Source organism: Betta splendens, chromosome 3 (assembly GCF_900634795.4).
Source record: "Betta splendens chromosome 3, fBetSpl5.4, whole genome shotgun sequence".
NCBI lineage: Eukaryota > Metazoa > Chordata > Actinopteri > Anabantiformes > Osphronemidae > Betta > Betta splendens.
In genome coordinates, this window is record NC_040883.2 from 5,899,100 (window position 1) to 5,916,115 (window position 17,016).

Genomic DNA, 17,016 nt, shown 5'->3' on the forward strand with positions numbered 1-17,016 from the left:
CGCAGGCTCAGGCCCGCGATTCCGCCGACTTCCCTCCTCGCGCCCTCTGCAGTGACACGCACGGCAAATAGGCCACTTTCTCCTTTGGTCTTTTCATCTTCTTCTGAGAGTGCCTGCACTTTGTGGAGGGATTACAGTGATGGAAGCCTCGGCGGTGCACAATGATATCCATTCAACATGTCTGCCTGGCAGACAGGGGATGGGTTCAAGTCTGATTTGATAATGGGCACGCTGGCTTTAGTCTGTGGGGATGGATCACGGCACCTAAAGGAGCGTCTGTCCTCTGGAAACAATCACGTGGAATCCCCCTCATGAAGACATCCATGACCATAATAAGAGAAGAGGATGAATTCTCGTAGTGTTGCAGCTCAAATAATGTAGACAGTGCTCGAAAGCCTACCTTTGGGGTAGTTACCGCAAAAACATCATGAAATAACGTGCAAAGAGGAGAGTGGAGACTGGATGTTTTAGAGGAACTGGCAGGTCCCAGATGCCAAGAAAACAAGAAGCTTCCTGTGTTACATGTGTTACGTTCTGACCCTGGTTCTGGCGCTGGATGACCGGCTGTCTTTTGTCTCGGCCTCCCTCCAGATAATTCAGGGTTCGCTGGACAGACTCAGATATTTTGCTTCAGTGATCTTGGAGTCATTCATCCAGAGCAGGTAATTGGTGCAGATAGGGAAGGATGCCGTAGAGCAGTTCACAGCTCTTCATTACATTCATGAGCCTTGAACGAATCCTCAGTATATTTGGGACCGAATCACTCTTAGATTAACCAGTAAATTGACCATGAATGTTTTGGTCATTCTAACAATACCCTGTGTTGCATAAGCTTCCGTTGCTGAGCAGATGACAGCTAGAGCAACCTTGAACACTGGCATTTATTACCACTGCTTTGCTTTTGAAGCCACAAGATATCTCCTTGGTGAGAGCTGTGCTTATATAACCTCTCTCTCTCTCTCTCTCTCTCTCTCTCTCTCTCTCTCTCTCTCTCTCCTCCCACTCTCTCTTTGTACGTCTCTTCCTGTCTCTGGCGTTTGCAGCCTCTCCGGCATTTTGGAAGATGGCTACAAAGCAAAAACTTACAATGTTTGTTTTTTTTTTTTGGTTGGGAATAGCTCTTTTTTTATTTTGTTTCTGATGCATTTAGGGAAGTGAAGGCAAACTTTCTCCCCGAGCCACCGCGCTCGAAGCAAACGGGGGAAGACAAAGCGCTTCGCTATTACAACAGCGTTCTCTGATGGAATTAATTCTACAGAGTTCGCTACTGTAGGACAGACACGGGAGCTGTTGTTCTCCCTGCCAGCTTTCAGAAGGATTTTAATTCACGCCTGGCACTTTTAACCAACTGTTTTCTGACAAAAGCATACTGCGCTACACCCCATCCCACCAGTGAGCCTGCACCCCGGTGTCAGCGGACCTATGGGGAACCTGGAGTGATTATCAGGCAGAAAAACCTCCATTTGAACAGGTGAAAAACCAAACAGCCTCTAAGGCTTAAAAGAGGAAAGTGATTTATCTTTTCTTCCATATTTATTCTAACTAGAATTGAAGAACCAATAAATATTAATCCAGAACACATACTTAAACTACTATGAATTAGCCGTGTTCTACCTGTTCACATGCAGAAGGGAATTAAGTCAAATAAAGCCCATTAATCTTTAATCATATATTAACATGTAATTGAAAGAGGGCACTAGCGATTATATTATGAAAATTACCACCCAGGCTGTGCAGGATATTTCTAGATTCAGGGATGCTGTCAGTGTAATCACAGCTTAACTGAATTAAAACTTTTTGATTTAATTACAAATTTAATTCTATTACGCTCAGTTTTGAATAATATGTCAAAGCGATGAAACTGAGCTTCGCCTCCGATTTGCTGGATCAGAGTCTGCTCGTCTAGCTTGGCTCCACATTAGCCCGACATGTTGCTGCTACGGTATTAAGCGTTTTTTTTTTGTTTTTTTTTCATAAGCAGTCCGGTGCTGATTAGCTGGCGCCCCCACAGGGAGGCAGCCCGGTCCCAGACGATCCGGTGTTTGACAGAAAGCAGAACTGTCAGCAAGCACAGTGTTCCTGCATAGTGAGCGCGAGGCCAAATGCTGAGTTTTATGGGCGCAGGCGTAGCTGTGTACTGCTGAGGCCGACCTGTTCATAATAATTACGGCGGAACACAGATCCAGTACATGCATTGTTCAGGACAGGCGCCCTGCCAAGAGTGTCTCGGTTGACATTTGGTGCCTCCGGCCAGCACAGCTCAAAGCAGACGCGGTAATCGATACATATTCAATACGAGTTGGAGCGGCTGCAAAGGCACAAACGCGGATGCGACATCTTTGCAGATTAGCTTTACGAGAAAGTGACAGTTTGGAGCGGCGATCTCAGCGTGAACTTGAGTTTGTAGTTACATCAGAGGTGCTGGAGCCATTAACGATGACCTGTTCTCCGTGCGCGGCCTCCGAGGGGTTTCTGAGCCTCAGCTGTGACACAGTGACAGCAATGAGAGGCAGCGTCTTGTGATTACGGCGTTCAAAGACATTTTCAAAAAAATCTGCCGCGCCGCTGGATCGACCCGGCGCTCTGGCCTTGTTGTCTTTCATTTCCTTTGGAGTTTTTAATGTTACGCAGCATGGCATTATGGAAAAGGGCAACCTGAAAGCTCCCCCGCCACCGCCAGGACGGCCGAGCCGTGCACGGCTGCTCATCAGGGGCTTTAACCCCATCAGCGCCTTAAAGGATGCATCTTCAAAGCTCCTGAGCTAAGGCTCACAGCATATAGGTTCTATTTGGGACGCGGGCTGTTTTTTTTTCATTACACTGTATTTTGTCAAACTATTAGTACAATTTTTCAATGTCTTTACATATTTATTATGAGCATTTGTGTTGACCAGAAGATTCTGCTGGAACAGCAATGTGGAAAAAATAAACCTGACATATAAAAGCCAGTGGCCAGAACAATCAGATGGAAAGGAAAACAGATTATGATGCAAGGCCCCCATGGCATAACCCCAGGCATTAATGTTAATGGAAAACCACATGACCTTGCAGTTGCCTCTGAGCGGCTTCATTTTAAATCCAATTGACATAGCCCAGGTCTGGAAGAGGCTAGAGAGACTGTGATGCAGGCACCAGATATCCATGCATTACAAATGCTCTGTTTTCCTTTTATTTCTTTGCAGGGTATCACAGAGGCCCCTGGTATGTTTCCCTGTGCTCCCCGAGGCAAACAGGGGAAGGCAGCACTGAATGTGGAGCAGCAGCTGCTACAGTTGCCGGGATACCCCTGCCCCCTGCCAGACGACGAGCCATCCCAACGCCGAGCAGAGCAGCGGGGCTTAGATTCCCCAATCAAGGTGTGTTTACGTCCTAATGCTCAAGAGACAGAGCACCTTTTTGTTTTCCGAGGGCATTTTGTCTTAAACGTTATGTAAAGGAGATGGCCTCGCCAGCTATCGCTTTCCGATGATCTTCCCGGTCCGGGGGGGGGGATGGGGGGGACAGCGGAACACAAACAGGCTTTGTTGGAGGAGGCTTTGCACCCATTAAGGAAATAATGGAAAGTTGGTAAAATAACATTCAGCTTTTTTCCACAAGCATCTCTGGGAGGCTTTGCATTTAAATACAGAGCAGTTCCACTGCTCTGAGGGTCATCGGCACAATTTAATTACATTAAGAGTCAGATAAATTGGACTTTGCAAACAGACTAGGCTTAAGGGATTACTGGACCTCTAACGGAGAGAGCCTTTTTTTATGTTACAACGTGAAACAATATGCTCAGTTCTTGTTGGCTCCGCGCAGACAGAGCGGGATAAAGTCACCTCATTCATTTTATTTTGAAGCAACATAATAAATCTTCAAGTTTTGTTTCCTACAGTTTTTTCAGTTTCTCGCTAAAAGCAATAACTACACACTGTAAACCAGCGTTGTGTGGGTTCTCTCTGAGAACTGAGGTTTTCTCCAACAAACCAAAGACGTGTCTTCAGGTTAATTGAAGACTTTAAATTGCCCGTTAGGCCGAATGGCCCGTCTCTACATGCGGTCTCGTGATGGACTGGCAACCCGTCCGGGGCGTCCTCCGCCTCTGGCCCAGTGACAGCTGAAAGGACGGATGGATGTCTCTCATTTGTAATTCATCGCTCCCCGACCCCTCTTTACACGTGGCAGCTGAAAGCTTGACATTTACAGTACGTTGACAACCTAGAAAGGTCACTACATGTCACCAAATTACCACCAAATCAAGCCTGTGGAATTGTCTCCTGGAAGGCAGCAAACTCTGAACTACAGACTCATCTGTGGGGCTCAAACTACCAACCCTGTAGTTCATAACTCAATAGGTTTTTGTTTAAGAAGACATAAATTGCTTATTCTAACACCGATATGAAGGTATTATATATTAACTTAATCACAGCCAGTCACCACCAGCGTGTGAATTTCTGAAAGTGTCAGAAACAATATTTCTTTCATTTTCCTTCATTTCCTTTTAATGCTGAGGTGTCATGGCGTTCTCAAGCTGAACCCCCGTCGGTCGGCGCGTTGCGTGTCTGCCAGTCATTTGCAGCAGACACACGGGAAGCTGAGGTCAGCAGCACAGACGAATGAGCACCAACGTGTCAGCGCATGGCACGGTCCATACCAATACGCGGCATATTTACTGTATTTAAAAAGCCCAACCAACATTCAGCTTATGCTCGACCAAGCTGTTGCTTTCAGGGCCGCGCTATTTAATGACGTGCGCTATGCATCCGTGCATTAAAAGATAAAGTCAAACAGACTATATTTTGCAGTCAGAGCGAGCACAGATCCACCCACACAGCCACAGTCAGCTGTGGCCCAAATGCTAATCTGTGCATCGTTTGGGCAATTTACCTACTTTGGTTAAAAGCACTTGACAAATGTCATGTTATTATCACTTACACCAAGAGCCAGACGCTCGCCTGCTAAACACAGTATCGCTGACAGGAAGGGAAGCTGCTCGGCCTTTTCCCCTCCATCGAGGCCCCACGTTCACCCACCAGAGCAGCCGGTCCTGACTGCACCCATTTGATAAATGCCCAGAGGTGAGCGTTTCCAGCTCCTCAGGTGCCTCTCCTCCCCGAGAAACCAACCGCTGCTCCTCCTGTTGTCCTTAAACAATTACTGCAGCCAGATCAGGGGGAAACCGGTGCCAGTTAAACCGCAGTTTTATTTAGCTCCCATTGTGCAGGCCGTCCGAACCGTAGGACGCCGAGCTCTCGAGCGCACTGTGAGCCAAATAAAGAGGTGGAAAAGAGGGGGCGGCAGATAAAAGCTGACACCCAATGTATTATAACTCGGCTCTATTAGATATGAGCCTCTGCTGGGGTGAAGCGCCGTAGCTTAAGGCAAAGATACTGCTTGCTCATTGTGCTTTAGTGGTGCTGGGAGACGTAGTCAGCTGTACACAGCACACGCTGGCTCATACATGATTTAGCAAAGCGCGATTCTTGCTAATATTCCAGCAAGAGAGATAAAAGGATGTAGTTGGGCCGCAACGCTTAGAAACGACTGGCAATCGAAAAAGGGCGCGAGCTGCGACTATTACTTTTATTTCCAGCATTTTACTGCAGTCCTGTGCATTCTGTTGGTGAGTAAATAAAGCGGGATCAACTTTGGGAGACTGTAAGTATTAGACGAACAGCATATTTCACCGTGTGGAGCACGAGTCATTCAATGTGACTACACTGGATTTTCTAAAACATGGTGGGAATAAAAGTGCAACGAGAGCAAATGTGCCTGCTCAGCACCTTAGACCAGATACTTTTAAGCAGAGTCAAGTCGGGGCGTAATGGTGGATGAAATATGCGCTGATGGTATTTCAGCAGAGCAGGTGGAGTGAAAACGCTGCATCTCATGTTAAATGGAACAGGAAGGAAAAGGCATCAGGCACCGGCGAGCGTCAGGCGATTACAGTTTAGTGAGTTTCCCACAAACATGAGGCACTATTGTAATTGCAGGTAAAATAAAGGTATAGATCATCTAATCGGGATGCAGAGCACATGCATGAACACAGAATGCCATTCTTTGAGCGTGTTAAATGTCAGGAGGGCGCCAAACGCCTCTACCAGCAAAGCAAAACAAGACTCCAGGTTCAAATCGAACGCTCCCCCACCGGCCGGCGCTTTAATTGAAAATCGCTGCCGGCTCACAGTTCGCTCGCACGCACTAATGGGATTTGCACATCCATCTGGTTCTTGATGCACGTGAAATTATACCTGTGAAAACTGTCAACCCTCAAATTCATCAGGCCTTTTTTCTAACCGGCCCTGGCGGCGTCTTGGTCTGACGTTCGTCATGAATATTTGGCGCCGGCTGTCGTAGGACGCGGACGTCGCCGTGAATGGCCTTTTCTCCTCATCTGACACCGCGGCTGAAAGCAGCTGGCAATCAGGGGAATATCGGAGGGTTGGAGCCGTTGCACTCGGGCTAAATGGCTCTCACCGCCGTGGAGTGTGACACCGCTCTAATATTCATAATGATTCACAGTGCCGTTGACACACAATAGTGGAAATGCTCGGCGGACGGCGCCTTCTCCGACTCTTCTTCTCCGACACTGACGCTGTAGCTCGCAAAATATTACCATAACAAAATATCATGTCACCTGCATTATGATTCAAGGTAAGTAGATAGAATAAGTGTGAAACCTCGATGAGGTTATTTATCACCGCTGGATGTGCACGACGAAGTGGAGAACAAGCCAAAGAGGAGCGTTAGCGAGCAGCTGATCTTGTTCCTGAGATGAAGCAGCTTAGCTCTACAAGCTCAGGACACTCGTCCATCACGGCTGCTTAACCCCAATCTCCTTAATGCCGGGTTCCAGGCGGAAGCCCACGGGGTCGCGTTCGTAAGGAGAAAACTCATCTGGAAATTGAATGTGCGACGTCCTGCTGACACGACTTGTGTATGTGTCCGTGTGTGTGTGTGTGTGTGTGTGTGTGTACGGTAGATTATACATTTTGTTTGTTTTTGGGATTTTTGTAAAAGTTGACCAGTTTCATCAGGTCAAACATACAGTAAAGAATTGTTCACTGATTTTTCACCAGCTGCTTTGTGACGTACTGAGAGGCCGCCTCATAAATCTTGTTCCCTCCATGAGAAAAGCTTCACAGACTGCTACAGAAAGTGACTGGGGCTCAGCATTTTAACAGCCATTCATCACTCGACGCCTCTCTGAGCAGCTGAGACTGACCTGGTCCTGGCTGCTGGACCATCTCGGACAGATCCTGCTGGTGGATGAAGAGAACCAGGCCTCCGGCGGCGAACAGCAGGAGGAACCAAATGGAGCAGGGCAGCCGCCTCCTGCGTCCACGCAGGGAGTCCACCACCATCTTCCACTTCATCCACAGCATGACGGACCACAGTCACACGCTAGTCTGAAGAGGAAGCAAGACACGGGCAAAGGTTAAGAACCAGTGTGACGCTTGTTCATCTGTATTAATATTACTCTGAATTGTTTTAAAATGGAAGAAAAAGCACAACTGCATTTAAATCAGCATTAGATGTACAGTAGATGTGTGCACGGTTTGGCTTTATTGTTCATATCCACACCACAAAGTAAACCACAACACAATATTTACTTTAACCCGACACCTCTGATTATTTTAGTTTAAAGGTTTGATCAAATAAAGCTGTTTAGAGATTCAGCGCGAGATGGAACCCCACCTAATTCCTCTAAACCAACACATCTGTGCTCTGTTTGCAAGGAGACAGTACGGTAAACACCGGTCCAGTTGGACCGGCATGAGCGCAGACCAACCCGGGGCTCTGTGGACGCTTCCACGGCCGCGGAACATCTGTCATCGTATTAATATGCAAATGAGCTCGTCTACTTAGGCACGTCGCCGCCGCTGTCGAAGAAGCCGACGGCGTCTCAGTGATGTCGACGACTTGACTTTCGCCCCCAAATCATAAATAGACTGCGAATGTGTCAAAAGCAGATGTGACGGCTTTTATGCCGCGACGCGCCGGTTTACATTGACTGCTGTCGAGGGTTTGTTTTCCCAATGTCAGCGTGTGCACGCGGATGATGAAGTGCGGATACGATGAAATGTGGCATGAAGTACAGAAACGCAGGTGACGCAGAAACAGCGGAGGACAATGTTTCACCCAAAAAACTGATGAAACGACGACAAAGTGCGTTAAAAAGGCCGACACGAAGGAGAGCGTTGTAGAAGTTGGTTACAATCTGTGTGGAGGCTGCCGTGGTAACACCGCATCACTGAAAACCATTCACCGCCTGGACTCAACTCAAAGCCAACAGCATCATCACAGCACTCGTTTGTCTGGAGACCGAACCAGTCGTGCCGATGTCAAACCATTAGCGCCGCTCTGGAAACCATTTGTTCAGCTTTTCATTGAAAAAACCTTTCCCTGCGAATGTCCATTACTGTAGGTCACTCCAAAGGGAACATATGCGGGCGAAGACGCACAGAATGTACCTAAAGTGCCAGTAAAAGGTGAGAGGGTGGGTTTCCTGCTGCCAAGATCTCAAACACAGGTGAGAGGAAAGACGCTTTTTAAGCCTTGTGTTGTCTGATCTTTGTCTGTGCAACAAAAGAGACGAAGAAGAAAGAGAAAAAACGTCTGTGGACTATTAATAAAAATGTGCCTTTACACAATAAAACACTCCGCGGGGAAATGTGATTACATGTGATGCCAGCTCAGGTGGTAACATGGAGCTGAATAACTTTTTCCCACTTCTATGCGATGAAAAAGTTTTCATCAGAAGATTAAAATGTTCACAGCTATGAATTAGAGTAATGAAGCACATGAGAGTGTTCTTTAGCGGGATTTGGTCACTGAGCTGATATAAAGCCAGTACCTGGTGTATCACCAGCTTGTTCCTTAATCCCAGGGAAGTGCGACATCACTGCAGGTTCAACCCTATTGAAATAATTACAGCCTCTCCTGGAGCGACTGCTAAATACTATGAAAACCACGTTTTACAGCAGTAAAAATCACTTTTGCATACTTTTTTTTTAAATTAAATCAATTCTCCGCAGCGTGAGAGGGACTGGAATGATTGCTCTCCTGTTGACTCGCATTTTACACTGCGCTCTCAGAGCCACAGAAGCGCTGAATCCAATACGGGGAAGTGAATGATGCTCTCCGTCCATTCTGTTTCCTCAACACGTTGACCTTTCTACATCCACATGTCATTCATAGCGCCGGCACAAACCACAGAATGGAACCTTATCTTCAGAAGTCGACCCGCGTTGACTTGCATTTCGTCCCACCGTTCTGACACCCTTTTTATTCCTGAGGTCATGTAAACTCCTGGATTTTTATTTTTATTTTTGACTATTAGACGTGATTTTCAAAGGGTCTGAACTGTGCGTTGCTGCTCCAGTGCAACGGACCACAGAGTCAGCAAAGTGTGAAAGTGTCTTCGTGTCAGTGTTGATTCTAGCGATTGTGTCCTTGTGTTTCTGGCCTCCAGCACGTGGAAGGTTTCAGCAGCTCCCTTTGTATCGCTAACCCGAGACCACTGCACGGTTCTACTCTGCGTCAGAACACATTTTGTGTGCTTCCACTATCACAACCCGTTAAAAGCCGAGCTACAGAGCGACATCAATGAGAGGGAGCAAATAAAAGAAGCAAAGTAACTAACAATATAATTTGAACAAACTCACAGTAGTCACAGTAAACAGGCCTGTGAATGTTTTCTCTAACAGCTCTTGGGAGAAATAGATTTATAGGGAAAACTCTACTGTCCACTAAGAGGCAGGCAAAAACATGCAAATCCATACAACTCCACCACTGACCATGGACGTGAAAGCTTCTTCCTCGGATCCCTGTAATCGGATCTCAAAGTCCAAAGAAGCATAAATGAAAATACATCAATGCAAATGTTATCATTGCTGTCTGGTCACCTCAGCCTGTTGGTGAAAGCGAACAGCGTTGGTTGGTAAACAGAGAGAAAGGGAAGGTCTGTTTCATAAATTAATGATGGCACGGGAACCTGATAAGGGTCGAACGGGAGCCGGTGGAGGATCCTGTTCAAAGAGCTGCTAATTGCGTTTGCTTCACTGCTATGATGAGCCGGAGCAATCAGCGTAAACGGTCCGTAGCTGCCGCGCTGCTCACTTAAAACAGGGGGCTATCTATACTTTAAAATGGCCTCTCATACTCCACCGCCACAGAGTAATATATATGCAAACAATAACGCCACAGTGTTCTTTTATGTAAATGTGGAGCAGCAGTCTGCAGAAGTGCCGCTGGAGCGAGATGGTTGTCGCACGTCTTAATTTACAGAGCATTAATGTTGCAACAAGCTGCGGGAAGACGTTGTTCCCTGCGTCCGGAGGTGGAAGCGTTCCAAGTCTGCAGTAAAACTCCGAGGCGCGTCCTGCAACTTTCCCCGGCGCCGACGAACACGACCAGGGATCAGAATGGAAGATAATTATTTGTGATGCTCGCCTCGGTTTTCTTGGGTGTGTTTCTGGCGCGTGGGGGGGGGGGGGGGGGGGGTTATACACCCGAGCACATCTGTTCCTCTGGCTCGGCTCCCGGCGGCTCCCTACTGCTTGGAGAGCGGCCAAGTGGATGGATTGTCACAAGACGGATGCACCTCCGCGCGTTACCGGCCTTAAAAGCCAGCTCGCGCCCGAAAACTCCCCTCCCGCTCCCTCGTGGAATAGAAACGAGGAGCCTCCGACGGTGACCAGGCACAGTGGCCTCAGGACGGCCGCTGCACCAGCTCAGGCGGAGCGGGCGGTGACAGCGCCAACACAATGGAACACGCTCAAACGCAACACGTCCGCGGCCACATCACGCCGGCCCAACACCTGCCAGGGGGCAGCGGCGCCCTCTGCGACGCGTGTCTGCGATGAGGTCACAGATTAGTTTCTATTTATATGCGGGGCAGCAGCCGAGTGAGGCTGAGAGATGGCAGGCGTGGCTTTTCTGGTGAAACACTAACCAAAGCTTGAAAAAAAGAACCCCCAGTGTAGAGAATGCTCTCCAGTATTTAATAGAATAGAATAGACCTTTGTTGAGCGTGTGAGCTGGAGTCGGGTCCTAAATCCTTTTTGGAAGCGAGCTCGCGTTTCTTAATCACGCTTCACTGGCTGCTACACACACTGTATGGTCGAAGAGGCTCCGTCTGCCAGCCGAACACTTGACCCCGACACGCCAGACGAACGGCTCAGTTGGCAAACAGTCAGACGGCGACGCTTAATGTTTTCATTACCGTCTCAAACTCATAATTACGCACCGTGGGCCCTGCGCTTTAATGGCGCGCTCGAATTGATGAACAACGGCCCGCGTGCGCGCACAAGGTCACCTGCTCCTCGGTGGAAAGAGTGACGGAGCGCAGCCGCTCTGAGTGTGCATTGTTTATGTGTGCTTTTAAGCACGAATACACTTCAGTGGTGAAAGGAAGACGTGGTCGGACGCAAGGAGACGGGCTAAGCAGCTTTTACACCTTGACATTCTGAGAGACAGATGGTGCAACTGTGGAGCAACGCGGTGCTTGAGAGACATTCCTAGCGTTTCTGCCTCTGGATGTGTCAAGTAATCAAGAGGCTGCTACACAGGCAGCGGCTCAGGCGGATGCCTGCCTTTTCAAATTCGAGCAAATCCACAAGTGCACGCTCCCAAACGAGCCCCAGGATTTATTTGGATTTGTTTTCTCATTAGAGTTAAAGGGGACAAAGAGAGTTTGAGGAGTTGTTAGGTTTTGTATGGTTATGTTTGAGCGTGACTGTGAATTTTAAGCAGTCTTCACACATCTGTCTGGGAACAAATGTTAGATGCAGATGTTGCAGCAAGCAACAGATACGCTGAATGTGAACAACACGTTCCTCAAAGCATGGACAACATTAATGCTTTAAACAACGGTTCCATGGTTCATGTGTATGGCTGCATACATGTACATTTACATACTGTGAACTAGCTTAGTTCTTGTGCAAGCAGCACATTGATTCGAGGGATTTTCCAAGATACAGTAGATGATCTCAGTGCGGAGCAGATAAAAAAGAATAATGTGCGATGACATCACACGGCAGATATTGTACATGCGCCTTAAAATAACACAGCATGTTGGTTTATTACAAGGTCTGAACAAGGTCCAGCGGAAAGATATTAATCTTTGGATTTAAGATGGATCAGCTGCATTAGCTAAATGTAGGGAAGCACTGCCTCAGTCTGCTAATGAAGGCGGTGTGTGTACAATATACAACGTCTTTCTTGCAATAAAACATTTTTTTTCTTCAAATGTCAGCAAACAACGAAATAAAGCAATATGTTGCCATGGCGACATGAGGTGGCCTCCACGTTCGCTAGATGCACTTAAGAACTCATTAAATCCCAGTGTTTGGGAGAAAGGTCTTCTTGCTTATTTAAGCATCCGCCAAACCTTGACCCGCTCAAGATCTGCCGCCTCGAGCTCTGACCATGTTCCCGCCCGAGTCGGGTAAACACTCGAGAACAAAAAAATCAATGGCGCTGAGTGTGCGCTCATTTTGCCCTTACCTATTTTTTAATTGTCAGAAAGGGTTTTGTGGCTCGCCAGCAGCGAGGTCGCACCACATCCTTCAGCTGCGCTGGATGCTTGTCTCACTTAAATCTGCCTCCCGCACCGCAAGCCTGCGATTCTCATCTGAGACATAACAGAACCATTCCAAAAGCCTCCCGCATTTACTGTACATTTACAGTCAACTATATGTCTAGCTGGAACCAAAGAATCAAACAGTGCATAAATGAGGATTGTTTTGAATATTAATTATAACAAAATGTGTACTGATGCAAAAATGTGCCGGTGAAACCAAAGCCTCTACAAAGCTTTTGTTTTTTGGTTTTCTCCTTGAGTGAATTAAGCCCTTGGCTCTTGATTCACAGATCAGCATAATGCTAATTAGAACAATATTGTATTGAAAAGTGATTCCACTGACAAATATGTTTAATCAGTACATAATGTGAAATGTGTATGGCAACGCAGTGAAGCCTTATTGCATTGCGCTCTGAATTCTTCTCATGTTGGTGTTAACACTTGTCTGAGCACAATGGGACCTTGGAAGTTGCACGTTACACGAAATTGTGTCCTTGATTAGAAAATGTAGGGGGCAAAATCAACAACTCATTAACAAGCGAGGCCAGAACCCGAACCGCAGCCCGTGGAGACGCCATTTGTTGTTGCTGTTGTTTGATGTTGTAAATTTAGTTTCTTTTGTTGTTGTGTTGAATTATTCGGGTATTATTTGAGAACAAAAAGAAAATTGTAATGCAATCTATTTTAGATTCATGTTACAGGCCCGCTCTGCTCTAATTTTATTAGGCCTTAAATAATGTATTAGTTTAAAATAATGAGTGACGGATTGTTTCTGGTTATTGTTCCACTGACTGACAAAACAAAGTACATGACATAAAAACACAAGATGGAGGATCACATCCCACAAGGTGGTCAAAATGAGCAAGGGGACATCCTGTGGGACAGACTAACAAAGTAGTAAAAGCTACTGTTGGACCAACAACAACAACAACAGCAGCAGCAACAGTCACAACGACGACGACATAAGCAAATCTCACAGAAAATCAAATCTACATGTGAGTCCCAAATCTCCTTACAAAGTGAAATTTACCCAATTGCATGAACAATCTATGGTATCTCATGTCACTTTACATAGTGGGATGGATGCAAACCCCTGTGTCCCATGTGGCCTGAACGCACCCTCTGCAAAGGTAAAGCACACGACACAGTGTGTGCAGTGTTCTCTATAAATCTATAGGGACTGTAGAACGTTAAATAAAAAAATATATTGTAAACCAAAGTCACTAACGTGTTTGATCTGTAATCTGTGCTGCATTCATGTGCTCAGGTGAAGCTCTGGAAACCCCAGGGACGACGGGCAGTGCATAAATGTGCTTCTTTATTTCAGTGCTCAAAGTATTAAAGATTTTTTTTTTAAGAAAGTAAAGAGAAAATAAATGTAAAGAAATAAGTTATTCTCTGTGGACTGGAAACAAAAAATTCTGAAAATAAAATGGTCAAGTTAGGGCGACATTTTTGCTAGGATTTAACAAAAAAACTTAACTTTTGCCCAGACCAGTTGACCAACTTCTAACTCACACAAATATTAGTTGTGAGTCATTTTTGCGTGACTCAGAGGTAGAGCTCTTAAAATGCCATGTTGCTAAGATACAGCTAACGTATGTGTGTGCTGGATCAGTGTTCAGACTGGGGATAGCCATGACCTTTGTGTCCCATGTGCCCTTTTTAGACCGAAATGCAAAGGTCGCATTTTAAACGGAGCATCGCACGCGCGTTATCAATCATCTGACGAGATGCAGTTCAAACATGAGAGAAGTGTAGGAGCATGTGTGCTGCAGACCTGACCTTCTCCCCCGTTCTGCTTTATATAATGCTTAGAATGTCCTTCAGCGTATGTACATCAAATATATCCTTGTGATGTAACAGTTAAACAGAAAAAGCCTTAAATCAAACTCACAGAATGAAACTAATTCTGTGGAATCTCATTAAACTCAAAAGTAAAAATGTTTTTTTAATTTTTTTTATGTATTTTACTTTATTTCATACATTTTAAATTCAAAGTTGTATCTTTACAGTATAAGCCCTGGGTTTGAGAGCTGCGTCTACGTTGGTTCTGTAGTGGCCTGGTTTCATTGCACAGTCCAAAGACATGCAGTCAGGTTAATTGGAGGCTCTAAATTGAGTCTGAATTGAGTGCGAGTGTGGCTGATTGTCTGTCGGCGTGGGCCGGCTGCGTGATAGGCTGGTGACCTGTCCAGTGTGCAGCCCACCTCTCGCCCAGAGACAGCTGGGATAGGCTTCAGCGCCCCCTCAACCCTTACAAGCAGCTCCATAATGGATGGATGGATAGAAAATTAGGCAATCTCAGAGCGCATGCCTCGCTTTGGAGTCTGAAACTGCACAATGCAGCACAAATAAACTGATGCCTTAAAGGCCAAGATCCTTCAACAGGAGAATTATTATGACCCTGGATCAACGGAGCTATTAAATGGAAATGCACTTTGACAGTTTAAAATGTGTACATCTCTCTTTATGCTTTATGCACAGCGATGACCAGAAAGGATGTGAAGTGAGGAACTAAAGCTCAAGAGACTGAATATTTTTACACACTAGAGCTTTGTCATTGTTGAGTGAACCTCAGCCACACTGCACTGAGCAACTGGAAATGCCTGTAGTTGATGTGAAGTAGCTTCACTGTTCATTCTTCTTTTTCAAAAGAAGACACTAGTTGGAAAAACTATATAATGCAAGAACACGTTTGGGAGGAAAAGCTTATGAGTGCCAGTCCATTACAGCACTGGAGGGAAACATGCAGCATTAGTCACTGCAGACTCAAATAAGTCTAAATACACGACTGTAAGAAAAAGTCTGAGAAAAGAAATAACGCACACTGTTTATATGAAAACCCTCTGAGATTCAATACGCATACAATGAAGACCATGTGCACTGTTGTTAAAAAAAAAACGTTTTTAGAGCATATGCCCACGCTCACTCACCAGGTAGAGACGATCCAGGCAAAATGAACATTTCACAAAGTATATTTCGCAATGACTACAAATGTGTTTCAGATGAAGAGGAGAAGCCACGGGTTCAAGGGATTTAGGAAAGAAGAATACAGCATTTAAATAAAATCACTAGACTGCAGCCAATTTCAGCGGCAGAACTCCTCGTCTCTGGCGGATTTGGAACAGGAAGAGAGTATTTCCTATGATTAATTTGTCAGATAGGTCTCTGGCTGAAAAGAAAAAAAAAACGATGACAATAACAATAATGCTTATTGTGTGTAAAAGGGCTGAGTCGGTGAAAGCAGGAACACATTTACAGTAGTAAACTCACTTCCAGCATCCATCAGTGGGAAGTGAAGAGAGCGAGAGTCATTCATGTCGGAACTATGAAAACACTCTTCGTTTGGGAACTCCTTTTCAAAGAATAAGAATTAAAGTTCAACACCGACAGTGTTTTTGCAACGTTTGCTAAGTTCATGTTTGTTTCTTGTTTTTTTTGACTATTGATGGATGCGGACTGCTGTGGAAATCAAAGCGGTGACCTTTTGGCTCCGCTCTCTCTCTCTCTCTCTCTCTCTCTCTCCTCACCGTTCCGTTAGTTGCGGCGGTGTTCGTATTTTCGGCAGCTTTGGGACTCGACGCTTCGTGCCTCCTTCAGGAGGGAGGAGCCGCTCTGGGACTTCTCCTCGGCCCCACAGCCGTTCAATCACGTCTCCGACGCGACGGCGGTAGGACAAGTTGACGAGATTAAAGCTAAATTCTAGTTGACATGAAATGGGCTGCGTAAAAAAAAAAAAAAAATACTGCTGGGATGAACGTTTAGAGCGCACGGGTGAGACATAAACACTAAATACTGCATTCTGTCTAAAATCAACCCCAGCGGGACACGTTCAAAGGCTCAAATATGACAAGATGTCAAATCTATTGAATCCAGTGTACGACTTATTTGAATTGTGACAGTCATTTCACAGTTTTTATTCTTCACCTGCGTCCTTAAACCTTAACGGACCTTAAACGAGCTCATGTCCGGGTCATCGTTACCGAGTCCTGACAGGCCTCGTTAAGTGGACTTAGGCTCCAGAAAGCGCTACAGCGGCAGCAGCTTGTGTTGTTTGCTTTGATGATGCCGGAGCTGGATTATTACGGCCGTAACGGCAGCGATGGAGTCTCGGGACCTCAGCCTTCGCTCCCACTCAGCGTTCATTCACTCAGCGGAGGCCGCACTGCACTCAGCACAGCTGTCCAACGACCCTCAGACCGTAATTACAGGTAGTTTACGGCTCCGTAGCACAGTCTTGTCACCTGCCGTCACGTTTCTCTGGTTGCGCTCTGTAAATGTAACCACATCAACACTTTTGGTCCAATAGGAAGCAGATCCACTGCTGAAGCAGTGGTGTGGTTTCACATTGAAGCTCTACAATGGGAGTGAGCGTCAATCCTTTATTGTCTTTCTGTCATGTAATGTCACCAACTATTAATTATGTTAAATTGCAGCTGCTGTAT

At 46.1% G+C, this 17,016-nt stretch overlaps 1 protein-coding gene across 1 annotated transcript in view; it reads right to left on the reverse strand.

Moving 5' to 3' along the window:
• LOC114852618 (carbohydrate sulfotransferase 8-like) overlaps positions 1–17,016 on the reverse strand; it is a 102,762-nt gene that overhangs the window by 75,540 nt on the left and 10,206 nt on the right. Inside the window, exon 2 of the mRNA XM_029145134.3 lies at positions 7,208–7,391. Within this exon, the coding sequence (XP_029000967.1) occupies positions 7,208–7,367 (160 nt within the window). The 5' untranslated portion in view covers positions 7,368–7,391. The remainder of the gene's footprint in view (positions 1–7,207; positions 7,392–17,016) is intronic.